This window comes from Camellia sinensis, chromosome 10 (assembly GCF_055761805.1).
Source record: "Camellia sinensis isolate YWXY chromosome 10, ASM5576180v1, whole genome shotgun sequence".
NCBI lineage: Eukaryota > Viridiplantae > Streptophyta > Magnoliopsida > Ericales > Theaceae > Camellia > Camellia sinensis.
Window position 1 is genome coordinate 118,193,936 of NC_138970.1, and position 26,704 is coordinate 118,220,639.

General features: G+C 36.6%; 1 protein-coding gene across 12 annotated transcripts; it reads left to right on the forward strand.

Moving 5' to 3' along the window:
* The first annotated feature begins 796 nt into the window (after positions 1-796).
* Positions 797-26,347, forward strand: LOC114306996 (uncharacterized). Of its 12 annotated transcripts, none has more exons than XR_014342485.1 (13): positions 797-1,004; positions 2,428-2,494; positions 2,584-2,708; positions 8,414-8,554; positions 18,660-18,809; positions 18,895-19,180; positions 20,736-20,798; positions 21,039-21,078; positions 21,649-21,713; positions 22,614-22,730; positions 23,008-23,136; positions 25,860-25,936; positions 26,083-26,347. XR_014342485.1 is itself a non-coding variant. In XM_082892107.1 (12 exons), the coding sequence occupies exons 5-12, from the start codon at positions 18,727-18,729 to the stop codon at positions 26,131-26,133; spliced, it is 834 nt and encodes a 277-aa protein (XP_082748233.1). In that variant the 5' UTR covers positions 798-1,004; positions 2,428-2,494; positions 2,584-2,708; positions 8,414-8,554; positions 18,660-18,726; the 3' UTR covers positions 26,134-26,347. The 12 variants fall into 12 exon arrangements, 9 of the variants coding, with proteins under 9 accessions (XP_082748236.1, XP_082748233.1, XP_082748232.1 ...); XR_014342484.1 differs by lacking the exon at positions 797-1,004 and adding an exon at positions 1,051-1,260 and having other exon boundaries at positions 8,372-8,554; XR_014342486.1 differs by lacking the exon at positions 2,584-2,708 and having other exon boundaries at positions 8,434-8,554.
* The last annotated feature ends 357 nt before the right edge of the window (positions 26,348-26,704 follow it).

Below are 26,704 nucleotides of genomic sequence, written 5' to 3' on the forward strand. Positions count from 1 at the left end.
GTTCTAGAAGTCTTCCTAGCCTTATATAGGCTTGGTTAATGGAGTTGAATTAAGTTTGGGTTAGGATGCTTAATTGTGATTATTTTATTATAATTATTTGGTTTCGAATCAAATTTTTAATTAAACCTATCATAATATTTCAAAAATTTCAAATTACACATTAACCTAGGCAATTTCGTGATCGGATGCCGATAAAGTCTTCAATTCGCATACCGAAACAGAAATATAGACATATATTCTTACTATGGACAGATATAAACACAATTAACACATATCACATGTAATTAATTCAAAATTTCATCTTAATTACTGATTAAGCATTTTTAAGTAAAGTTTATTAGCCAATCACAAGTCGGAGTTGTTACAAGATGGTTCCTTCTAATACTAGTATAGATAGATAGATAGATACATTCAGCTTGTTTGGTTTCAATTTTTTGAATTCAATTTTTTAAAAATTAAATTTTTTGTTTTTCCTTTTTTTTTAAATTTTTAGTGATTTTTTTTAATATTTTAAACACATTTTTTACTTTTTAGATACATCTAACTTAATTGTACTTAAAATGTAAAATATTGGTAAAAATATTTTAAAAAATCAACAAATACACAAGAATATGAAAATGTACTGAATTTTTTTATTATTTATATTTTTAGTATTTAGTAAATTTTTAATTTTTTTTACAAATATTATACTTTTTAATTATATTTAAATTAAATGTGTTAAAAAGTAAAATATTAAACAAATTTAATAAAAATAAAAAATTTAATTTTCACAAATAAGGTGGATATTTTTTTAATTTTTTTCGTGACGGACTGTGTATCTCCCTCACGATCTGCCGATGTCTCACGTTTCACACAACACCATTGGCAGCAGTCCTTCATTCTTCGCTTCCAATTCTTCTCTCTCTCTCTCTCTCTCTCTCTCACGTTAGATCAACTGATCGTTTGCATTGCTCTGCTCGGAAATTTTCTGATGAATTTCGATCAGATTTCACTTTGAATTTTAGGCAAGACACTACTGTTAGATTACACCATTTTTTATTTTTTGTACCTAATTCTGTTTTATTTTGGTTCATGTTGATTTCATTTTCTGTGTTTGTATTGGTTTTTGAATTCCATCTAATTTTTTGTTGATCATATTTTCTTGTCTTTCTAAGTTACGCCAAAAAGTTGAAATCCTCGAAAAATATGGACCTGAAGCCTTGAGAAAAATCTGCAACTCTGTACACCTTTCATGTTGGAACATTGAACTCTCTGAATTTTGTAAATTATTAATCCTTTCATATTGTTATAAAGTTAAACAAATTTGGAATCCTATACCGGATTCACAATGTGTATTTCCCAGGGAGTTTTTAAGTGCCAGAAGCTAGTGACAAAAATTAGCACGCTAAATGTTGCCTATGTCAGATAGGATCAGCTCAGCTTCGATTTCATAGTCATGCCGATTTTCTAGTGGTTATTATTTACTCGTCTTATGGATGTATGGTGTATCAAGAGTATTCTTTCACCTATCATTTCTCATTTTGCTTTCCTGCTATTGTTTTTGGAACCACATGAGGGTGGGAGTTGGGGAAAAATATTACAAACAAATGGAGGTGCAAGTGTGTGCGTCTATGGCGGAGTGCAAATGCACCCGTCCATATGTTGGTAATTTTTTTTCCTAACTCCAACCTACATGTAGTTCCCCCATTGTTTTTCTATAAATATGGCCAATCTGATATAGCCGACCCCGTTTGATGGAACTTAATGCTTGGTCTAGTTTAACTTTACTTGGTAATATTGTTATATGTTTTTAATCCTCTGGCAGCTGCCTCTAAGAACATGCCATTTGTTTTCTTCACTTTGGTGGCCCTTGTTGCCTTCTTTAACAAGCCCTTGAGCTTCCTTTCCTTTGCCCCACATTCAAGTTGAGTTTATTACATCATGGTTTTGTCTGAACTGAGATTTTTTAGCTCCTTCTGCTGAGTAGCTTCTATAGGTAGTGTTATTTCCTTCTTGGTGATTAGTGGAGACTCAGCCACCAGTTTTCATATCCTTTCATTGGATTGTTTACCATAATTTTTAATCAAAGACAAGTCTGCTTTTGGAGGTTGCTTGATCCATATTCTGATTGCATTTCTTAATATTCAGAGTGAGCATCTCACATATAGATCTTGCAGGAACTAGCTAATGAAGTAAGGTTTTGGAGAGCATTTGGGTTTTATGCTCTTTTAACTTTGATGTGTTATTTGATTCTTTTGCTAATTCATTATTCACCTACTCTTTAACAAATTACTTGAGATGTTTGTTTGACTCATTGGATTTTTTTTCGGTTAAAATTGAAAAGTATTTTTAAAGAACTAATATTAGAATTGGCTAAATAAAACTTATGAAAGCAGGCTTATCTTGTAACTGGGTTGAGTGGAGGTTTATTGACTTTTTCCTTGTCAGTTTTTATGCTTCCTGCCTGGATTTGCTTCTGCCTATCACTCAAGTCTTTTGGTCATCAATCACTTAGGTAGCACGTATGATAATTCTTTTTCCAATATCATAAGCTTTTTCGGAATGCATACTGGACAATCTAATTTGTTATGCCACCTGTTTCAGGTCAATAGCATGTTATGTTGTACCTCTAATACCTTGCCTTACTTAGTCAGTCTACTTTACTGGGTCTATTGCCAAATTCTTAATTGAGAAGATGGGGATGATTGGTTCTCTGCCACCTCCTCATGGTTAGTAGTTTTGGACTTCTTTATTTTCTGAGGCTTCCATCATTTCTTGACGTTTTAGTTTTGTCACAACTGATTGCTCTCTTGATGTTAAAAAGCTCCATTTACTAGTAGTTTACTCCTATGTTACATGAACTAGGGTACAAGTGTTGGGTACAGGTGTGATATACGTCCAGGTGTCCAATTGTTTTAATTCTCAATGTCATTGGACATGGGGACACAGGTAAATTCATATTTCTTAATTTTTTTTTTTTGTTTTTTTTTTCTAGAGGGAACAATGTTCACAAGGTACCATAGAGCATTTCATGCATATGCAGGGGTTCTATGCATAGTTTTATAGTAAACTTGAATTACTAATTGTGCTTACTAGGTGAATGTTCAAGTACACATGTATACATACCCCATTCTCTTACCCAAGTATCAAGTGTCCACAGGTACTTCATACGTTTAGAATAATCCATGTAACATAGGTTTACACTAGTGCTAGGTTTTCTTCAGTCATACTTTTCGAAAAATGGCCCATTTACTGCCCATAAGAAAAAGAATTAAAGTATTACTTACCGAAAATACGTTAGATTTCCAAGTTCATATAAAGTTTACATTTCATTGTATTTTGCAATCTGCATTGTCATGCTTCCTGCTCTCTATATTGCACTCTTTTCCAAGACTTATGTTGGACTTTTTAGTCACCAAGTCAACACTTCGTTTAAACTTTATCCCAATAATGATTTTACCTTCTCTAAATTTTGGATAATGTGCAATTATTTTTTCTTGTGTTTCTTTAACTCTAGTTTCAAATTTTAAGATCTTCCTGTCCCAAATTATTGAATGGGTTATTTCATTTGTATGATTCATTTTCTAAACAGACAATGATGAACACCTGTATAGAAATTTTATTTTTTTTTATATAATTATACTTAAGGCTTGGCTTGGTTTGGTTTGGTTATAATTATACTTGAATTGGTATGTGTTGAACGTGTATTTCCGTGAATATTCATCTTAGCTAGATCAGGTTGTGAGAATATATTGTGTATATTCTCAATTTGGCATGATTGTGTGTATTAGGTATTAGGAAAGATTGTGGTGTAAATATTTGAATTGGCTGTATTTCCTTTTTCAGTTATAGGTTTAAGGTTATATAAACTAATGAGCTCTTTATAAATAAGATACAATTGAATGTACAGAAACATTCAAAAATCTTACATGGTATCAGAGCCAAGTGCGAAACCCTAACAGAAATATCAACTGGTTCTTTGGTTCTGAGCTTTAGTTGATTCTGTTTTGGTTCTGTTCTCTAGATTTGATTAAGTTCACGACCTATTTAGTTCACTATCCATCATCACGGTCAAGTTCACCCTTTGCTTCATCTTGCTTGTGTGACTCATCTGAGTTCAAATCGCGATTCGTCTACTCGCGACCCACCTAATTCACTTCACGACTTCGCATCATAGCCCGTTTGGTTCGACCCACCTTGTTCTCTCTAACTCACGACTCATCTGGTTTGCATCGCGAAGTTCTCTGGTTTGAAGTTCTACTTGTTCGACACCTCTCTGTGGTCTCGGAGTCGCAATTGACATCGTGATCAGCATTTGCCTTTGTCGTATCGAAACCTACCTGGTTCGCAACTTGTTTCCTCTGTTACCGACTTGGTTCTGGACGTGCGATGCTCGCTCGATCTCTCTCACTTTGATTCTCTGCTTGTGAGGTCTTGGTGGCCCGTGATATTTGGTTCTATTTTGGGATTAGTACACTTGAACCCTCTAATTTTTGTTTATTACACTTTGCCCAATCGGTTCTCTATTTTTGGTTCATTATGATGTTGAATGATCAGACTCAGGCTATTGGTTCTCCATCTGTCTTCTTGGATTCTGCTAGGCCCAAGATGGGACGCTTGGCTTTAGATGGGTGTGCTTTTTGCCATCAAAAGGGCCATTGGAAGTATCATTATCCCAAGAAGGGATGTCTGACTGCCTCATCTTCTCAACAGTTTTCGATCCAGTTCTGCGCCCCTTCTCCGAATATTTTTTAGCCTCCCGCCGGTTCTACTGCATCTGCTTTGGCTCCTGATCCTGACCTGACTTCCTTGAGTGCTCAGATTAGTCAGCTCCAACATATACTGTCTACCTCCCAACCATCCACGTCTACCTTAATTGTTTCCTCTCTTTATTGAGGTTTGCTTGGGTCTTTTTCAAGTATCTCTTTGTCTGTTTGGATTTTTGACTCTGGTGCTTCTCATCATATGACTCTCCATTTCTTTTTACTTCAAAATTGTACTACTCCTCCCCTTCCTATTACTGTTAATACTGCTAATAGGTCTGGTATGTCTGTTATATCTGTTGGGTCTGTCTTATCGTCTGCTATCTCTATTCCATCTGTCCTTTATGTTCCTCAGTTATCTGTCAGTTTATTATCTATCAGTCAACTTGATGCCTCCGATTTTGATATTATCTTTTCTTTTTCTATCTGTTCTGTGCAGGATCGGATGTCCAAGCAGCAAATTGGGACTGGCCGTAAAGTTGGAGACCTCTATATGGTAGAGAGCTTGCATTTGCCTATGACAACCTCTCCGACTAACTTTTCCTCTTTTCAGCTAGATTCTCTGTCCAGTCCTTTCTACTTGTGGCATTCTAGATTAGGGCATTTGTCTGCTGACCGCTTACGATCTTTAGCTCAATCAGGTATATTGGGTAAAGTTTCTGTTAGTAAATTTACTAAATGTCGGGGGTGTAAATTTGCCAAAATGACAACCTTACTTTTTCGTAAAAGTATTTCTATATCTAATATACCATGTTCTTTAGTTCATACTGATGTTTGGGGCTCTTCTCCTATTCTCACAAAAGGGGGTTCTGCATACTATGTGTCATTTGTTGACGACTGCATCCGTTATACTTGGATTTATCTTATGACTCATAAGTCCGATTTCTATTAGATATACTGTACCTTTTAGTCTGTGATTACTACTCAGTTTGGGTCTACAATTAAAGTGTTACGGTCTGACTTGGGTAGGGAATATTTTAAAAATGAGTTCTGTGAGTATTTAGTCAATTTGGGTACCATTCACCAAACTTCCTGTATAGATACACCTGTCCAAAATGGTCGAGCCGAGCGTAAACACCGCCATCTTCTTGAGACAGTTAGGTCTCTTCTTCTCTCTGCCTCAGTTCCGGCTCCGTTTTGGGGAGGCAATTCTTACTGCTGCTTTTCTTCTCAACCGCATGCCTACTCCCCTTCTTTCTGGTCGATCTCCTTATGAGGCTTTGTTCTCCCAAATTCCTAATTAATCCCTCCTTCATGTGTTTGGGTCTGCCTGTTTTGTCGTTCTTCTCCTCAAAGATTGGACCAAATTTAGTACCCGGTCTGTCCTCTGTGTCTTTTTGGGTTATAGTCCTACTCAGAAAGGCTATCGGTGTTACGACCCTGTTTCCCGTCGTCTTTATGTCTCTTGTCATGTTTCTTTTCTCGAACATCTGCCTTACTTTCAGCTTCCTCCTATCATTACTCCAGTTTCTAAAGAGGATTTGGTTCATATTGATCAGTTTCCTTCTGAGGTCCCTCATGATGAGTATATCTCTATTGTTCCCCCTGAACTTGTTCCCTCTTCTCCTACCACCCCTCTTGCTGAGTCTTTCTCCAATGAATCCCATGAATCTGCTCCGTTTTCTCCTCCTTCTCCCCAGCTTGCTCTTTCTCCTCCTCCTCCGTTGTTAGTTTATTCTCGTCGTTAGGCTCTCCCTCCACCAGTTGTCTCTGCCCCTACTACTGATCCTTTTGCTTTTGATGACTCTAATCCTGTTGCACACCGATATCCTACTCAAGCGCGTCATCCTCCAAACAGGTTGGGTTGGTCTAATACATGTTTTTTCGCTTCTTGTTATACTTTTTTGTCTGCTATTTATTATTTTTTAGAGCCTCAGTCTTGCAAGAAGGCCTGTTAGGATCCCAATTGGGTTTGAGCTATGGAGGATGAGTTGTTTGCCTTACAGAAAACTAACACTTGGGCGTTAGTCCCGTTGCCTGCTGGCAAGAATCTGGCTAGTTGCAAATGGGTCTATAAAGTCAAGACTCATTCTGATAGTTCTCTCGAGCGATATAAAGCTCGCCTGGTTGCCAAGGGTTTCTCACAGGAGTATGGTATAGATTATGATGAGACCTTTGCCCTTGTTGCCAAGATGACTATTGTCCGTACCTTGATTTTTGTTATCACTATTCACCATTGGCCTCTTTATCAGATGGACATTAAGAATGCTTTTCTTAATGGTCATCTCACTAAGGAGGTCTGCATGTATCCACACCCTGGCCTTCCCCACTCCTTTGGGCAGGTTTGTTGTCTTCGGCGTGCTCTGTATGGTTTGAAACAATCTCCTCGTGCTTGGTATGATCACTTTCAGACTGTTGTTACTCAGCTTGGATTTCATCCTTCTGCTTCTGACTCTGCTTTGTTTCTGAAACATACCTCGGCTGGTTTTGTTGCTCTCTTACTATATGTAGATGATATGATCATCACTGGCTCTGGCTCTTCTACTATCTCTGAGGTCAAGCAGCATCTCTTCCGCACCTTTGAGATGAAGGATCTAGGTCCATTGCGGTATTTTCTTAGTATTGAGGTTGCTTCTTCTCCAAAGGGCTATTTTTTGTCTTAGGCTAAGTATGCTAATGAGGTCATTCACCGTGTTAGTCTTACTGATACTAAGGTTTTTGATACACCTACTAAGCTTAATGTGAAGCTCAACTCTACTGATGGTGTCCGTGTGGATGATCCTATTTTATATCGCGAGCTTGTGGATTGCTTAGTCTATCTAACGGTTACTTGTCCTGATCTTGCCTATGTTGTTCATGTGGTTAGCTAGTTTGTTTTTGCTCCTCGCTCCACACATTGGGCTGCATTGGTTCGGCTTCTTCGCTATCTCCGAAGTACTATATTTCAGGGTTTACTGTTGTCCTCTACTTTCTCTCTAGATTTGGTGGCCTATGCTGATTTTGATTGGGCTGGTGATGTTATTGATCGCAAGTCCACGTCTCTGTTTGTTTCTTAACGATTCCTTGATCTCTTGGAAAAACAAGAAACAAACTGTTGTTGCTCGCTCTACTGTCGAAACTGAGTACCGTGCTGTGGTTCATACTATTGCTGAGATTGTTTGGCTTCATTGTCTCTTATCTGATTTGGGTGTCCCTCAATCTTCTCCGACCTCCCTCTATTGTGACAACCGTAGTGCTATTCAAATTGCCACAATACTGTCTTCTATGAACGGACGAAACACATTGAGATTGATTGTCACTTTGTCAGCCGACATCTGCAGTCTGGCTCTCTCTCGCTTCCTTTTGTCTCTTCGGCTTTGCAACTTGCGGACTTCTTCACCAAAACTCACGCTACCGCTCGGTTTCAGTTTCTTCTTAGCAAACTCTTAGTGTTTTCTGCTAAAACACCTTGAGTTTGAGTGGGGATGTGATAATATATTGTGTATATTCTCAATTTGGCATGATTGTGTATATTAGGAATTAGGAATTAGGAAAGATTGTGGTGTAAATATTTGAATTGGTTGTATTTCCTTTTTCAGTCATAGGTTTAGGGTTATATAAACTGATGAGCTGTTTGTAGATAAGATACAATTGAACATACAGAAATATTCAGAAATCTTACATATCATGCAATTTTTGCTGCAACATAGTGTGATTGCCGTGGCACTCTCATCACTATTCTTTCCATATAGCATTGATGAACCTAATACAGGTATTGAAGAAAGAACAGTTCAAATGCTTCGAGTGCTATAGTCGTTCTAGAAAACAATCTTGCAGCCACAATCTTGTTCTGATTACTAAAATTGCTGTAGTTCTCGACAACAAATATTCAGGTAATAATTTTATGTAGTTTGATTACAGTTTTTTGTTCATTAATTTACTTATTTTTTGCATTGCTTGATAATCACAACATGAAAATATGAGTGGAAAAGTTGTACAGAGCTTGGATAATGTCAAATGCAAACTGTTGCATTAGGAGGAAACAAAGTTGGTGGTTGCATTAGAGGTGTCATGAAATGGTTTTTATAGCATACATTGCATGCTGCCAAAAGTCAATTATGTTGTAGTGTGGAGAATCTAAGAATTACAGATAAATTTTGGAATAAGTGAAATTTTGAAGAATCTAAGGAGATGTCTAGAGAGAGCGTGGTTTTTGACCTTTTTGGTAGAGTCTGCTCAATTTCTCTTTATTATGAGCACGAAATTGAATTGAACCACATAATGTATCACAGAAAGTGCATTGGTAGGCTGGGATTTATTTGAAGTGGGATCCCTCCATAACTGGGTTTAATCTCAGTTTTTCATTACATTTTCTGTAATAGTTAATTTGGTTACCCAAAAAATGGGTCCAAAATTTTACCCAAAACCTGAGCGTGGTTGAGATTGAATTCGTGTATTGAGGGGTCCATATGTAGAATGAATCTATACCACGTATTGATATTTCTAAGTAAAATTTTGAGTAGGTAGGTAGTATTACTGTTTCTGTAAACTATTCTATAATCATTTGTGTGTTGCTAACATTGTTGGAGAGAAACGGACATAAACTCTTCATATCCTGTGGAGGTTTTAACCACAACCATCCATTGAGAAGATCTAATGGTGGTAAAGATGACATGCAAGAATGATGGGACCATTTAGTGCGATGTTGTTCTGGATAGTCACTGACCTAGCCTAGCTCGCCTTTTTTTTTTTCTTTTTCCTTTTTCTTTTCTAATTCACACAATTGCCCACACAATGTTGCATTTTTATTTGAAGACAAGTACCAGGCAACCAACTGAATGTATGAGGGGAAAAAAAAACTAAAGAACAAAAATATATATATAATAAATTAAGTGAATATTTTTTTTAGTTCAGAACTTGATGTCTACAACATAGATTCCTAATTGCTCAGATTGTGAATCCGAATGGTGGGGTACTTATGCCTGGTGGATGAAGAACAAAGATGAGATTACACCTGAAGGGAAGAAAAGAGTTGCATAGCTGATTTGCTGAGGAGCTAGACCTGGTCCATGTGGAGATCAATTGGTATAATCCTGATGAGCAAACTGATGATTCTAATTGGAACCAAGAACCCGAAAGGCCCAACCTAAAGATTGGACTACAGCATGAACCAAATCTGAAATCAAAACCTGAACCAGAAAAGCCTAAAGATTCAACACCTGAAATCCATGGCCTAGAACCAGATTATCCTATCTTTGACCTGTTAAAGTACATTATCCCATCCCATCTGCCTAAACCCATTGCCCATGTCCCATCAGACTTGAGCTGAATTTGCTCACTAGAAGATGATGAGAAAAACCCATTCGACTTCAAAGACATAAAGCAAGCAGTGGAAGATCTCACCCGATCTGAGGTGTATGATGACTCGATAGAACCCGAATTGGACTTGCTATTTGCAAAACAAAAATATTGCAAATATGATTGTCTTGAAGCAAAGGTCGTCATGCAGACAAAGAAGGCTGTGAGCGACAAGACTGCTTTTGAATTTCTGAAAATCATTACCACAAGGGAGGAAGGCAAGTTGATAACCCCTCAAATCCAAGTCACCAAAGTTGAAGAAGAGGATCGAGATTTGGAAAATGAGGGATCAAAAAATGAATATGCTAGTGACACTGAAACCATTGGCCAGCAGGCCAAGAAGCACTAGTCAAACCAAGAATAATCACAACAAATGCTAAGCACAGCACTCTGAATTGCTTCAGAATTTGATCGATTAGGCTAATGAAGTTGATGATACTTTTATGAAAAGTTTGTTTGCATATGAGAACCCAAAAGATCAAGTTGCAAATGGAGTGGCAATGCTTAACACTGAAGTCAACATGCTGGACTACACTTTGGTTATCGAGGATGCATGTGGAAAGCTGAAAAACTAATCTTAAAAATGGAATAAAACTTGTCTACGAAACATTCGTGTCTGAGTCTAAGTTTGATAGTGAGTCCGAGTTTGAGTCTAGCAGTGAGTTAGAGGCTGAGTCTAGACCATTTGTCAAACCTAGGTCTAGCTTTTCTTTTGAGTTTGAGTAAGGATTTGAGTTTGAGTAAGAATTTGTAACTCAGAATTCTATCAATGAAATAAGCTTAGCTTTTGCTTACGTCCATGTTCCTCAAGTTAATGGTGTGGATCTCGATATTGAAAATGATTGACACCGATTTTAAAAATGAAAATGATCTAAAAATAAAATTCCCAAAGATTTGAAAGATTTAGTTGAACAGAGGAAAAATGTACTCAACCAATAATGGAAGAAACTTTGACAATAAATTTGAGAAAGAAAAATCCTAGACGATTTAGATTGATTCCAGTTTATTTTCAGAGGAAAGCAAAGAATTAGTTAACTTTTTGAAAGAATACAAAAATGTTTCTACGTGGTCCTGTGAAGACATGTTTAGAATCAATATGGATATTGTCCAATATCGTATTCCTTGTACCCTGATGCTAAACATGTAAAGAAGAAATTGAAAATAATTTGACTTGACTGGCTTTTGAAAATAAAGGAGGAAATCACTATGCAAATTGATGCTGATTTTCTATTGGCCATGGCGTATCCACAATGGGTAGCTAATGTTATGCCAGCCCCTAAGAAAGATGGTAGAATTAGGGTCCCTAAAGATGATTTCCCCTTACCTTACATCAATACCTTGGTCGATAATATTGCTGGCCATGCAATATTGTCTTTTATGGATAGGTTTTCTAGATACAATTAGATCTTAACAGCACCTAAAGACAAGGAGAAGACCACCTTTACCACGCAATGAAGGACTTTTTGCTATAGGGTTATACCATTTGAGTTGAAGAATGCTGGAGCCACTTATCAGAGAGAAGCCACCACACTGTTACATGATATGATATACTCAGGTAGAGGTTTATGTTGACGATATAATTGTCAAATTTAAGTAGAAATCTGAACATGTGCAAGTATTGCACAAGTTTGTCAACCGAATGAGGAAGTACAGACTCATGCTCAATCCACAGAAATGGACATTTGGGGTTACAGTAGGAAAGCTTTTGGGTTTTCTAATCATTGGACGTGGCATTGAGGTCGATCCCAGCAAAATAAAGGTTGTCCTTGAATTGGCTCCACCTCGAATTGAGAGTGAAGTCATTAGTTTTTTTTAGCAATATGCAATACATCAGAAAATTGATTGCCAAGCTCACCATAATCTATGAACCGACAATTTGTGATTCCTGAAATGAAGTTACAACAATTCGTGATACAGTAACATATTTTATGCTGTAATGTTATGTATTTTCATCCAAATGTTATGTTAGAATACTTATTTTTGTTCTTTTGTTCTCTTGTTAATATTTACGCAAGTTGAGGGCACGATAGTCATATTGCTATGTTAGGGTTTGTATATATATTTGGCTAATGTAAAGTTGAAAAATAATGATTATTCAATATATATAAAATTACTCTTTCTTCTTCTTCTTCCTCCTCCTAAATCCCAACCCTAAATCCTTCATTTTACAATCTAACTTGGTATCAGAGAAATCTATTCTTTTTCAAAAAGGTTTCTACAGACTCTGGAGATCGATCTGGGGTGACTGAGACGTGCTGATGTCATTAGCTGTACGATGACGTCAGCATGACGTAAGTACTGTACGGATGGGACCTTCACCCCTAGACTCGAAATTGTCTCCTAAGATTTATGGTGATTTTTATAGAATTTTTTTATCATCCCTGATGTGAGTTTTCGATTTTTGAAAGTATTTCATGTTTTTTGGGATTGTTTTTTTTGCTGAATCTACTTGCTGGAATCCTATCTCTGGGAGCCGAGGCTCCCTCCTTTAGTGTTATTTGCTATTATTTTGTTGATTTACTACCGTTGGGTTGATGTTTAATTCGTTTTTGGACTCTTTCTGGTACTATACATAATCGGCAGTGTTATTTTCCAGCCTACCCACTGAAACTTACTATATAGGGCTGAAAATTATCTAGCAAGGTTTGGTTGATTTTAAAGTGTTAATTTGTGTTGGTGGGTTGATGTTTTTGGTTGAATTTGCGTCTAAATCTGTTTGGTAGACATAGGTTCTCCACTCATGCCTTTGTAATCTTGGATTCTTGTTGATTGAACTATTTCCAGTGGCTATACTCATGATTGTAAGAGCTGATTGGTGTGGATAATTTCTATTTGCAAGATTTCTGCTGCTTTTATACTCTTGTGTTGAGTATTTTGTGTGATTGATTGTCATGGCTGAAATTGAGACTAAGGCAATGGCTATGAGTAAAGATAATGACATGCCCAATTCTATTACTACCAAGAAGTTGAATGGTGCCAATTATTTAGCTTGGGCTCATGCTATAAAAAATTTCTTACATGGTAAGAAGAAATCCTGCTTCATTAGCGAACTCCTTCCTGCCACTGACGACAAAGCTTATGATGATTGGTGTAGTGAGGATTCTTGTGTTATGGGTTGGATTTGGCATAAGCTTGGAACCACAGGTTGCTACTACCGTGGAATTTTGTGATACCTCTAAGGAAATTTGGAACTCCCTTGCTGACTCCTTTTCGAATCAGAGTAATGTCTCTCGGGTCTATGAGCTATATGAGCAGATTTTTGCTATGCGTCAATTTGGCCGGTCCCTTCTTGATTATTATAGTAGTCTCAAGACATTGTGGGATCAGTTATTGCAGCATCAACCCTTCACTACTGATGTGAACAAACAGAAGCAACACTGGGAGGAGTTCATGATGGCTTCTTCACTCTCTGGCTTAGATCCTAAATTGCGGGGGTTCAAGGATCAGATTCTTGCCAGTGAGACTTTACCTTCTGCTGCTAATGCCTATTCTCAGCTGTTACGTCCTTCTTTGGGACAGGCACAATCTACCTCCAGGTCCGCTACCTTGTCATCTTCTACATTAGTCTTGAGTAGTGTTGATCGTAGGTCTACTCGAGGGGGTTTTCTTGGCACATCTGGTCAACAGGGCTCTTATTCTGGTTCACGGGGTTCTCGTGGGGCTGGTTCCTGTGGTGGTGGCTCCCGTGGTGGTTTCAGGGGTGGATGTAGTAGTGGACCTAGTTCTTGCACATGTGGTCATCGCAAGTGTACTCATTGTGGTTCCCAAGGTCATACTGAACCTTGGTGTTGGCAAAAGTATGGCAAACCTGACCATGTCCATCAGGTTATTGATGTTCCATCCTCACAGTCATCCTTGCTTTCCACTGGTTTTGTTGCTTCTCCAATTGATTCACATGAGACACTCAATACTCAGATTAGTGAGCTTACCGCTCTTGGCCAATCTCTCTGGCCTAGTCTACCTTCATCCTCTACCACTACTATGGCTAGTTCAGGTAATATTGCATGTGTGGCTAAGTCCTCTCTGCCTTGGCTCCTAGACTCTGGTGCTAGTTCCCATGTTTCTGGTAATTCCTCTCTTTTTGATACTCTTAGACCTGTTGATCATACCATTATACTTGCTGACGGATCTTCTCGACCTGTCTGTGGTCAAGGTCCTCTTCATCCTACTCCATCCCTTTCCTTACCCTCTAGTCTTTATGTTCCTAAGTTTCCATTTAATTTGTTTTCTGTTAGCCAATTGACTCAAGCTCTCCATTGTTTGATAACATTTTCTTCTACTTCATGTGTTTTGCAGGGCCTCCAGACCAAGAGGATGATTGGTTCGAGGCATGAGAAGGATGGCTTATACTTTTTGGACACTGAGACCTCTCATTATCCTCCATCTGCTGTGTTGAGTGCTGCTGTAACTCCTCTTTAGTGGTATTTTTGCATGGGTCATCCCTCATTGGCCAAGCTCAAGTTAGCTGTTCCGGGTTTGAGTTTTGTTTCTCAGATTAAGTGTGAAGCTCGTCAATTTAGGAAGCATCACCGTAGTTCTTTTCCTAGTCGTAGTGTTAGTCGTGTGTCTGAGTCGTTTGCTCTTGTCCATACAGATATTTGGGGTCCTTCTAGAACTCCCACTGTTAATGGCTTCTTTTATTTTGTTATTTTTGCGGATAATTACTCTCGGATGACTTGGTTGTTCTTAATGAAACAAAGATCTTATTTGCCTTCCATTGTCTCTAAGTTTTGTAATGAAATCTTTACTCAATTTGGCAAACGTATTAAGATATTTAGGTCTGATAATGCCTTAGAATATGTGCAATCTATTGTAACTACCTTTTGTGATACTCATGGTATTATCCATCAAACTAGTTGTTCTCATACATCTCCTCAAAATGGTGTTGTTGAGCGAAAACACCGCCTTTTGTTAGATGTTGCTCGCATACTGATGTTTAATATGCATGTCTCCAAACAGTTTTGGGAGTTCTCGCCACTTGTTTTCTTATCAATCGCATGCCCTCTAGTGTTGTCCACCAATCTCCCTATTTTCTGTTATATCACACAACATCTCTTTTTCCCTTACCTCCTCGCACTTTTGGTTGTGTGGCCTTTGTCCATGTTCTTGGCCCTGGTTTGGATAAGTTATCTCCTAGAGCACGAATGTGTGTGTTCTTAGGCTATTCTCGCACTCAGAAAGGGTATCGTTGTTATTGTCTTGAGTCACGTCGCCACTTTGTCAATGCTGATGTTACCTTTTTTGAGTCTACTCCGTTTTTTTCTTCCTCTGGGCAACAGTTATCCACTGATCTTCTCTCTTATCGTGCGGGGGAGCCAGCCTCTCACACTCTTACTACTGATCTTCTCTCTTATCGTGCGGGGGAGCCAGCCTCTCACACTCTTACTCTTCCCACTTATGCTCCTTTCACATCCGCTCCTATATCCTCTACCTCTCCTCTCGCTTCTACCCCTCCTTTGTATGTTTATCACCGGTCTCAAGCTTGTTGCATTGTGTTTTATGGCCCGACCAGTTCATCTCCTTCGTCTAAGGTCCCTGTTCCACCTACTGATATGCCATTGGATAACCTTCCTATTGCACTCCGCAAAGGTAAACAAACTTGCACTCAATATCCTATTGCTAATTTCGTTTCTTATGATCGCCTCTCTCTTGATCTTCACTCTTTTGCTTGTAGCTTGTAGCTTGTCTAGTATTTCCATTCCTCGCTCCTATCAGCAGGCTATGTCCATCTCTGGTTGAAAGCATGCCATGGATGAGGAAATGCGTGCTCTTTATCAGAATCAGATGTGGGAACTTACCCCTCTGCCGTCTAGCAAATCTATTATGGGTTATCGTTGGATTTATACTGTTAAGTATCTTCCTGATGGAACTCTTGAGTGACTTAAGGCTTGCATGGTAGCTAAAGGCTACACCCAGACCTATGTTGTTGATTATTTGGAGACCTTCTCTCCTGTGCCTAGTCCTAACTCTGTTCGGATTCTTCTCTCTGTTGCAGTTAATAAGTCTTGGCCTTTATACCAACTTGATATCAAGCAGGCCTTTCTTTGTGGTGATCTCTAAGAGGAGGTCTATATGAATCAGCTCCCTAGCTATGTTGTTCCCGGCCAAGAGCATCTTGTTTGCCGATTGCAGAAGGCCTTGTATGGTCTTAAGCAGTCTCCTTGTGCCTGGTTTGATCGCTTCAGTACTGTTGTGCTTGCCTATGGATTTCACCGTTCCACCTTTGATTACTCAGTTTTTGTTCACCACTCATCTACTGGGAGTATTGTTCTTATTGTCTATGTGGATGACATCATCATTTCAGAGAGTGATTCCAATGGTATTGCTGATTTGAAGCAGTATTTGGGACAACAATTTCACACCAAAGACTTGGGCCATCTTCGGTATTTTCTTGGGATTGAAGTTGCCCGCTCTTCTCAGGGCTTGTTTCTTTCTCAACGGAAGTATGTCGTTGATTTTCTTACTGAGACTAGCCTCTTAGGCACTCGCCCCAGTGATACTCTCATGGATTTTAGTGTCAAGCTTGATGGTGACACTGGAGACTTATTTCCCGATATTGGTCGTTATCGTCAGTTGGTTGGGAAGTTAATCTATCTCACTGTCACTCGTTCCGATATTACCTATGCCGTGGGTGTGGTCAGTCAGTTTATGCATGCTCCCTGCCAACCCCATTTTGTGGCTGTGTGTCGTATCTTACAATACTTGAAGAGTGCTCCAGGTCGGGGTGTGCTCTATTGCCCATCTTCCTCTATGTCTGTTACTGGCTTTAGTGATGCTGATTGGGCTGGTAATAAGGCTGACCGACGTTCTACCTCGGGCTATTGTACTTTTGTTGGTGATAATCTTGTTACTTGGCGTAGCAAGAAACAGACTGTTATTGCTCGTTCTAGTGCCGAGGCTAAGTATTGTGCTATGGCTCATACTGCTTCTGAGATGCTTTGGGTTCAGTCTCTTCTCCAAGATTTTGGCTTTTCTGTTCCTACTCCTATGAGCATGTCTTGTGACAATCAGGCTGCTATCTTCATTGCCAATAATCCCGTGTTTCATGAACGCACCAAACATATAGAAGTTGATTGCCATTTTGTTCGTGATCTCTTACTTCGCAAGCAACTTGTGACTCCTTATGTTCGTTCTGCAGATCAATTGGGTGATATTCTAACCAAGCTGTTGGCTCTGTCTTCGTTTCATCGTTTATCCGTCAAGCTGAGCATGTTCGATCTCTATGCTCCAGCTTGAGGGGGAGTGTTAGAATACTTGTTTTTGTTCTTTTGTTCTCTTGTTAATATTTACGTAAGTTGAGGGTACGATGGTCATATTGCTATGGTAGGGTTTGTATATATATTTGGTTGATGTAAAGTTGAGAAACAATGATTATTTAATATATATAAAATTACTCTTTCTTCTTTTTCTTCTTCCTCCTAAATCCCAACCCTAAATTCCTTCATTTTACAATCTAACTTGTTACACAACAATTTGAAATATAATATAATAATGTATTATTATTGTGAAACATTTCAATGAAGAAAACATAATCCATATAAAAATACGTAATTGTATCACAAATTATTGTAATTCCACTTTAGAAATTACAAATATCATAATTTTACTTAGATTGCGAAACATTTACCACAAAAAATCATAATATTTACCAAACAAAGCAATACAAAACATGCATATAGTATTCCCTTTAGGGCATATTTATGATCACGTTTATTTAACCTTTTTACTTTACCTCATGTATGCATTTATACAATCAATATAGGAAATCCCTTTGGTACACAAGTGTGGACCATATGCCCCTTGTTATGCATTTTTCTAGTACATGTTATGTATTTTTGTGGCAAATGTTATGTATTTTTCTGGTAGAGTTGTCACATGTGTAACTTCATTTTTGAACCATAAGTTGTTGTAACTCTACCCAGAAAGTACATAACATTGATCACAAAAATGTGTAACATATATAAGAAAAATGTGGAACAAGGTGCATACGATACACACCCTGAATGGGTTCCCATCAATATAATACGTACATGTAGAGACCCACATTTAATAAGAGAAATGCTTGAAATCCACTTTTTAGACTCCTAAATTCACCCACAATGATGTGACAAGGGAGTTGGGCTCTAACAAATCAAAAGTTAACACTTAAACATGCCATGTGGATCTAATTATGAGAGCATTTTTAGTGACATCAGACATTTTCAATCTAATAAATGGTGAAACATAAGGCCTTCTTTCTCATAATTTATTTTTTTCATTCTTCTTTCATTGCTCAATATTTGTCAACTCCTTACTCATTCAAACAGGAAATTCTCTATTTATTTTCTTTTGGCACTAAACTGCAACAACCCAAACAGCCTGTTATTATCATTTATTACTATCCTTTTATTAGATTGAAAATGTCTGACACCCCTAAAAATGCTCTCATAATTAGATCCACATGGCATGCTAAGTGTTAATTTTTGATTTGTTAGAGCCCAACTCCCTTCTCACATCATTATGGGTGAATTTAGGAGTCTAAAATGTGGATTTCTAGCATTTCTCTTATTAAATGTGGGTCTCTACATGCAAATACCATTTTTCTTTCATTGCTCAATATTTGTCAACTCCTTAATCATTCTCAATTAATCATTCAAACAGGAAATTCTCTATTTATTTTCTTTTGGCACTAAACCGCAACAATCCAAACAGCCTGTTAGTATCAACTATGGAGAGAGATCCATGTGATGGAAAGGAAGCATCTCCTGCAGAGACTTCTTGGTCTCCTGAGATTCCAAACCACTGGATTGAGTACTTACCTCATTTACATTCATCAATCTTTGGTTAAAACTCAATCAGTATATATACACATATAAATGGGTCTTAATTCATTTAGGGCTCAAGATTCACTGAAGAGAAGACTAGTCACAGAAGATGATTTCACATGGAAATTACCCACAGACACAAATACAGCCACAGCCAGTGCATTCGGAGGAGGAGAAGTCTGTGGAGTGTTGAAGTATGTGGGTGGGGTGGATATTAGCTTCTCCAAGGATGATCCATCCATTGCTTGTGGTACACTTGTTGTTTTGGATCTCCTCACTCTTGAAGTTGTCTATGATGATTTCTCTGTTGTCAGGCTCCATATCCCTTATGTTCCTGGGTTTCTTGCCTTCAGAGAGGTCAATATTACCCCTTTTTCTCTCTTATTGTATAATTCTGCACTGAAGATGTCTTGCTTTTCTTTCTCCCATCTTTCTAGATAGTCTTTTTTTTTTTTAAATTAATTTTTAAATTTTTTTTTAATAATTGTGCACACATATGCAGGTAGTTTTGTTTGTGCGTTACATTTATATCATAATTTGGCATAGAGTTCCACAGATCATTCCTTTGTCCTTAATTTGTGACACCAAAACTTAGAAATTGGTACATGTTTGCTATCGTTTTTGTGACACCAAAACTTGGAAATGAACCTCCAATAGCATTTTTCTTTCATAGATATTTTGTCAGAATTTATGTAAATATATATACCTTGAAATTTAAAAATAATTTTTAATATAATTATAACGTCATGGTTCGATTCTAGTTGACCCGATGGTTGAACCCTTGACCCTTGACCCTTTGATGTAGGACGAGTAGGGATTATTTTCCTACAAGTAGTGAGCCCGGTTTAAGTATACTGGCAGCAACAACTTATAGGACTGGATTTGGTGGAATGTTGTGGCTGCAAAAGTATTTAAAAAAATAGAAGTTTAACGGTTTGTAAAAGGGTAGGGTTTTGGGAATGAAAATACGAGTGTTCAGAGGTTGTCGGGTGGTTGTTCTGAGCACCGTGAATAGTAATCTTGCTGGATAGAAGAAGAACAAGAAGAGAGAGAGAGAGAGAGAGAGAAAGAGAGAGAGGTGCTTCACACTCACAAGGGATAGGCCAATCACACAAACACAATTTCAAATTTTCATAATATTAACTCTTCTCCTCTATCATTGAGATTACACATATATTTATAGGCTAAAGACTCTCCTAATTCTATAAGGACAATAACTTCAAAACTAAAAAATATTTAGCAACTACTAATATTCTAGACCAACTATGACTTCTAATTCTACATCAATCATAATAGGAAACTTTAATGACTTCTAATTTTATTTTAATATTAAAATAGGAAATTTAGACTTTTGACCACTAAGATTATTTTAGACATAATAAAACCTATATATAATAAGCTATTTAATAACTTGACCCAAAATAAAACCCATAGGCAATCTTACAACCCATGTCCAGCAAAGCTGAAATTCCTTAACTACTAAAACCTACTATAATGACATGAAGACTTAAAATTATTCCAAATATTTAATTCTTGATGCCCTGAATGTGCTTCATGTGAAATCCCAGATTTGTTTTTTTTTTTCTTTCCATGATCTTCATCACCCTTGATCCGGTCCCTTTTCTAGTTTCACCAATGGTCAGGGTTACAAAACATTGCAAAATACTGTAACTGGATTCATTGTTTTATACGTAGGCTAAAGAATATAACCTCTTAGTTTACTTATCCCAAAAAAGTAAAAAGTAAAAAGAAAAAAGAAAAAAGAAAAGGAATATAACCTCTGACCACCACAATTATGTGAAGTTTATATATATATAAATATTTTTGGTCATTCGTTTAATTGAACAATTACAGAAGTCACAAGATTTTTTTGGTTGATGTATTCAATTGGTTTTTTTTTTTTAAATCTTAGGCTCCAATCCTTCTAGAGCTTTTGGAGAAAATGAAGAATTGTGCTCATCCTTTCTATCCCCAGGTGTTTCTTGTCTTTTGTTATATTTAATTTGTCTATTTTCAATGTGCATTTTTTGAAACTTCAAATTGTAAGTTGTCTCTGCTAAAAATTACTGAATAACCGTTCATCAACCCGGCTAGTTTAAAAGCTATTGTAGTAAATACATTACTCACTATGGTGCTATACTTAGATCTGATTGCCCCACAATTTAAATTCATACCAGCCTGAGCCCTAATTCTGTTATTTTATGAATGTTTACAGTTGTTGATGGTTGATGGCAATGGATTACTCCATCCTCGAGGCAAGTGGTCCCCTCATAGGCATAGATATTTCCTGGAACTTTTTTTTTGAAATATTTGCCTATTGCATATCATTATTGCACAAGGTTTTACATTACTATTCATTTTTCTTCTAAAGCGCCAGCTAAATCTTTTAAGACCAATAGGAACAAATTTTCATTTTTATAGATTTATTAGAGAAGGAAAAGTGAATAGGTACTTACCCAAAACAGAAAAGAATAGGAGATTCCATAATATAACTTGATTGTACAAAACATTCTAAGTTCTTAACAATATATTCATTCAATTTGGATTGGCTCCTTTCATGGGTCCCATCTCTTCGCTCAATCTTTCAATATGAAGGGGGTCAAACTAAATTATTTATTATTTTACCTACTGCTTAGCCAGGAGACTGCTAATATCTGCTAGATCCATTTAAATTTTAAACTCAGCAGTTCAGTCACAATTATACTTGACAATAGATTGCATTCACAATTTAATATAAGTTGTGAGTTTGACTGCTTTAATGGTCATATCTAACATTCAGTTTACTCCACTTCTGCAAATTCTAAACCATAAAGTTTCTTGTTTAGGCTTTGGTTTGGCTTGTCATCTAGGTGTTCTGGCTAATCTTCCTACTATTGGGATAGGAAAGAATGTGAGTTTTGACTTTTTCACCCAGCTCCTTTCTATCTATATTATTGGTCATGAGTGGACCTCCATTTAACTCCACAGGATTATTGACCTTTTATATCTTCAATTATTTTGTATATGACCATGTATGCTTCTTGCGAAACAAGTTTACGAACTTGGCTCAAAAAATCCCTTATTTGTTGGGATGTAAGCGGTTTGGTACGGTCGGTATTTAGATAAAATTTATCACCGAACCAATAATATCGGTTTTATTATTTTGAACAGTAATATAGATTGCTTCTCCCATCAAACCGCACATAACTGAATCGATTAAAACGGTTCGGTTCGATGCGGTTTAAACAGTCTAAGACCTTTCAAACTTGAGCCACTTTTTAGTATAGTCACTAATCTATCCACCACTTCAAACATATCCAATCCATCCATTTAATAAATATTTTTCAATTCCTAATTAATAAAAATACAAACAAAAAAAAAGTTAAAAAATACTAAGGCTTTTAAAAATAATGTGGATTAGAGTTAAGATTACATATAATAAGAATTTACAAACTTAGGTTATAGAGATAATAAAGTTAATTAATTGAGGTTAATAATTTATTATACTTATTAATATCATTATATTATTATATTATGTCTATATATATTATAAATACAATAGATGTTGAAGCGGTCAGTTTTGGTTTAGTTTAGTACACAATATGCTTGAACCAATACCGAACTGAAAATTGAAAAAAAATCAAATTAAAAAACCGACTGATTCTTGTAAAAAAAAAATGACCAATTATAGCTAGTTCGGTTCAGTTCAATCGGTTTGGTCGGGTTTTTTGGTTTTTCTTACATCTGTACTTATTTGTTTATCTATTCAAATCACAATACAATTATGATTTTTAACAATGATTAATGTCAGTTGCATCATGTGGATGGTCTTCCCCAATCTAGAGTGAGACAGCTCCTTGAAGCGAAAGGAAACTTACCTGAAGATATTATCACTTTAAGTGGTGACTCTGGGAGTATATGGGGAGCGGTAAGGGATCTACTACAAGCTGTTGCTTCCTTTCAGGAATTAGTAAAATCTATAGGTATACATTGCTATTATTGAGATATAGTACTTTTGTTTGACAAACCATATTTTGGTAACTTGTGCCAACACAAAATAAAGCACCCCTGGTAAAACTTGCAGGCATCTTCATTCTTGCTCTTTCTTTTCTGTTTGTGTTATTTACACCAAGACCCCCTCAACTATTAGCAAATATCACTTTAGAAGCAACACGAAGCAATTTTTAATGAAATTATTTATTCAGGCAATGCGATCGACTCAGGGGTCATTTAAGCCCATATTCATTTCAGTTGGTCACCGTGTATCTCTTGCAACTGCTATCGAAATTGCTAAAATGACTTGCAAATACCGTGTGCCAGAGCCTATCAGACAGGTAAGCTTGTCTAACTTGTAAGCTTGAAAATACTTTTTTTTTTATTTATAAATGGTAAGCTTGAAAATACTTAATGGTAATGTTGTTTATTGACCCTTGTACAATCTGTTCATGTTGGACCGTTTATTAAAACCAAATGTAGAAGCTGGGTACAAACTAGAAGTGTCAACATTGTTGATGTCTGATTTACTTTGCATTGAATGCTTTTGTCTCTCATATCACTTACAAAATTGATATGCTAAGGATGGCCATGGAAGTTATTGGTCTGATATGAAAGTCGATACAAATCTATTATAATTTTCCTTTAATTTTAATTTTTATTTTACAAGCAATCTTTAAATTTTTTTGATAATTTATCATTCTTTTTCTATTAATGACTTGCCTGCAAAATTGTCGTTGTTTCCAAAATTCAATTTATGATGTAATCATATGAAAGATGAGTTTTGAAAAATCTAAAATTCCCGAGATATTGATTCGTGATTATGTTTCAATTTAAAACAATAAACAACAATCCCAATCAAACAATCAAGACAAATCGACATAACAATTTAATGTGGAAAAATCACAATTGGAGCACATCCAACTGTGATAAAAAACTACGGGCCAAAGCCACAAAACAACTCACTAAGAAGACAAAAAAGAATTACACAAGAGTATTCTTAATTACCTAGCGAATCCGTGTCCAAATTGAATCGACTCCGATGTGCCTTTTCCACCATTGTCTTTTCCATGGGATTGTCTTGCCCAACATTGAATCCACAACGCCGATGTCGAATCTACGATGACGAGCCATGCCGATGTCCAAAGTCTTTGATCCTTTGTTCCAAAGACCAATGGTAGCCATAGCACAATTGAGCTCTTCATCTTTCTTGATGACTAGTTTTTCCAAGGCAACTTGAAACATCTCGAGAGTTTTTCTTCATATGTTGCATAGATTTGTTGTAACTTAATCCTCTCTGTCTCACAAGTCAAGAGTTTTGAACAAAGAGCTTGTCGATCATTAGAGATCTTGATAGCATCATTCCTAACCTCTTCCTTTAGTTTGACTTTCTTACTTTCAAGGCTTTTAGTTTGATAGTGGGTTTGTCATTCAATTTGGATAAGTTAAGGGATTCTTTGTACAACTTTTCATAAGCTTGTTGAAGCTCTTCACCATCTATGTCATCATCACTCCCCAAAGGATTCATCATCAATGCCATTCTCAACCGGCCTCTTGGGATACTCCGTTCGTCCTTCAGCTCCGGAAACCGCCATGAAAGCAAGAAATTGTTCATGTCCCTCTTTGCCTTGAGCTTCATTGTCACTTTTATCCTTATTAGACTCTGATTCATCATCTCAAGTAATAGCAAAAGCTTTCTTCTTCCTCAAATGATTAGGGCATTCTTAAGCAAAGTGGCCAAACTCTTGGAATTCATAGCATTGGACTCTTTGAGAGTTCCCTTGTATTTTTCATTTTTTCTTCTTTGTTGTAGGATCAATTTTGAGTTTATCTTTGTCTTTAGATTTATGAGTTGATTCCAAAAGATTAGGCTTTTTTTTTCAGCAAAGAATTTTTAAATTGTTTTGAAAGCATCCGTAATCTTGGAACCAAACTCACAATCCTCATCGAAATTCTTTCCAACTCTATGAGCACTACTCAAAGCAATATTATCTTTTTGTTTCTTTTTGAAATTCATGTGTGCCTCATAGGTTTGGAGATTACCAACCAAATGATCCAACTTGAGGTTGTCAACATCTTGAGCCTCCTCAATGGCCGTAACTTTTGGTTGAAACCAATCGGACAAGGACCTCAAAATTTTTCCTACAATCATGGATTTCAGTATTTTTTCACCTAAATTGAAGCTGGAATTTACAATGTCACTCAACTTTGCATAAAATTCGTCAAATGTCTTACTATTTTTCATTGAAAGGTTTTCGAAACTAGAAGTGAGCCTTTGAAGTTTTGAATATTTAACCGAAGGAGTGCCCTCATGAATAGTTTGTAAGATATCTCAAGCCTCTTTTGCAACTTCACAATTACAAATACGACTAAACTTTTTTGGTGTAACGGCGCAAAAGAGAGAATTGATAGCTTTACTATTCCAGCTTCTATTTTGGTAATTAGTTGTGTCCCATTTATCAATTGGTTTGGGAAATATTACTCCATTAATGGTAATCGTTGGTCCGGTCCACCCACACATGACAGATAGCCAAATTTTTTCATCAATAGATTTTAAAAACGCTTTCATCCGAGCTTTCCCAAAAGAATAATTGGATTTGTCAAATAGGAGTGGTTGAACCATAGAATTCCTTTCACGAGTTGAATCTATTATCACAAATCAAATAAGATCTCGCTCCTATAGTTTTGAAAAAATAAAAATTGAGTGACCTACTCTGAAACCAATTGAAAAATCACAAATCAACATCTAAGAAATTTTAGATTTTTCAAGTGTTTTATGTAACTTCAGAAATGTTTAGAATCCAAAAAATGGAGCCATTCTTGTTTGATAGTATATTTTATGCTTAGATGAAGCTTTGGGTCTGTTGCCTTTCACAGCACGCGCGTGCAGGTGCGCGCACACACACACACACATATATTGTTGTTTAGGGAAAGTTGCAATGGTTCCTGTGTTAGAACATTCCTCAACAAAAAAACTGGCTTGTTATGTGGCATTCTTCCATTAGACAAATGTCTGAAAATATTGCCTCAGATTTTAGTGAAACAGATTTCGTTCTGTTATCAGGTCGATGATACCAGATATGGAATATAACACTTGAAAGTTGCTGAAAACAATGTTCTGCCTCCATGTTTAATGAGAATGTACACCGGACTTTTTCTCTTTTCATTTTTTTTTTTTTTTTTCACCGTTGGTTTTCATTTACTTAATTGCATGAAAATGGTTTTCTCTTGCTATGATTTTGGAATATGTCTTCAGTTCTAATTCCACGAAGCCATTTTCACTGTAGGCTGATGTAAGATCCAGAGACTACCTCCGGAAGCATCAATTGGTTCAGTAATTCAAATGTGTAAGCAAAGCACATTTTGCACTACCTGGAAGAGTTGTTTTGTATTTAGTTTTTGGTTTTATTTATTTATTTATTATTTAGTCACTAGATAGAAGTGTGACCAAGAATCTTAAAACATCACTTGCTGGTTACATAACATGTAGAATAAAATGAATACCCATTTCCATTTTCTGGAAGTAGAAATGCAAAGGATATGATGGAACTAGATAGCCTCTACTTTTTTAGAATTTTAAATTAAAATAAGCATGAGTATAAATTTTAATGACTTTTGTGTGCAAACTAGGTTTGTCAAAGAGGCAAGTTGTCTTGGCTCTAAGGGTATGTTTGATTGGGTGGATTAGAGTATGGGATTGAGATTATTAATCCGTAGGCCCAATTATCTCATGTTTGTTTTAACATTTTGGTTTAGGATTATTAATCCAACAAATTTGTAGGATTATTAGTAATGGGGTAGGGGTGGGATTATTAATCCAATGGATATTAATCCAATTGAATAGTAAATACTACACTAATTTAATAAGATTATTAATACTTCACTATTAGTCTTTTGAATCAAACATGA

Coding starts and splice junctions, on each gene's coding strand:
- LOC114306996 (XM_082892102.1), top strand. CDS start 2,675: ATGGGGATGATTGGTTCTCTGCCACCTCCTCATG. Junction 8,555..18,655: donor TCTCGACAACAAATATTCAG/GTAATAATTTTA, acceptor TTAATCATTCAA/ACAGGAAATTCTCTATTTAT. Junction 22,731..23,007: donor CTGGGAGTATATGGGGAGCG/GTAAGGGATCTA, acceptor TTATTTATTCAG/GCAATGCGATCGACTCAGGG.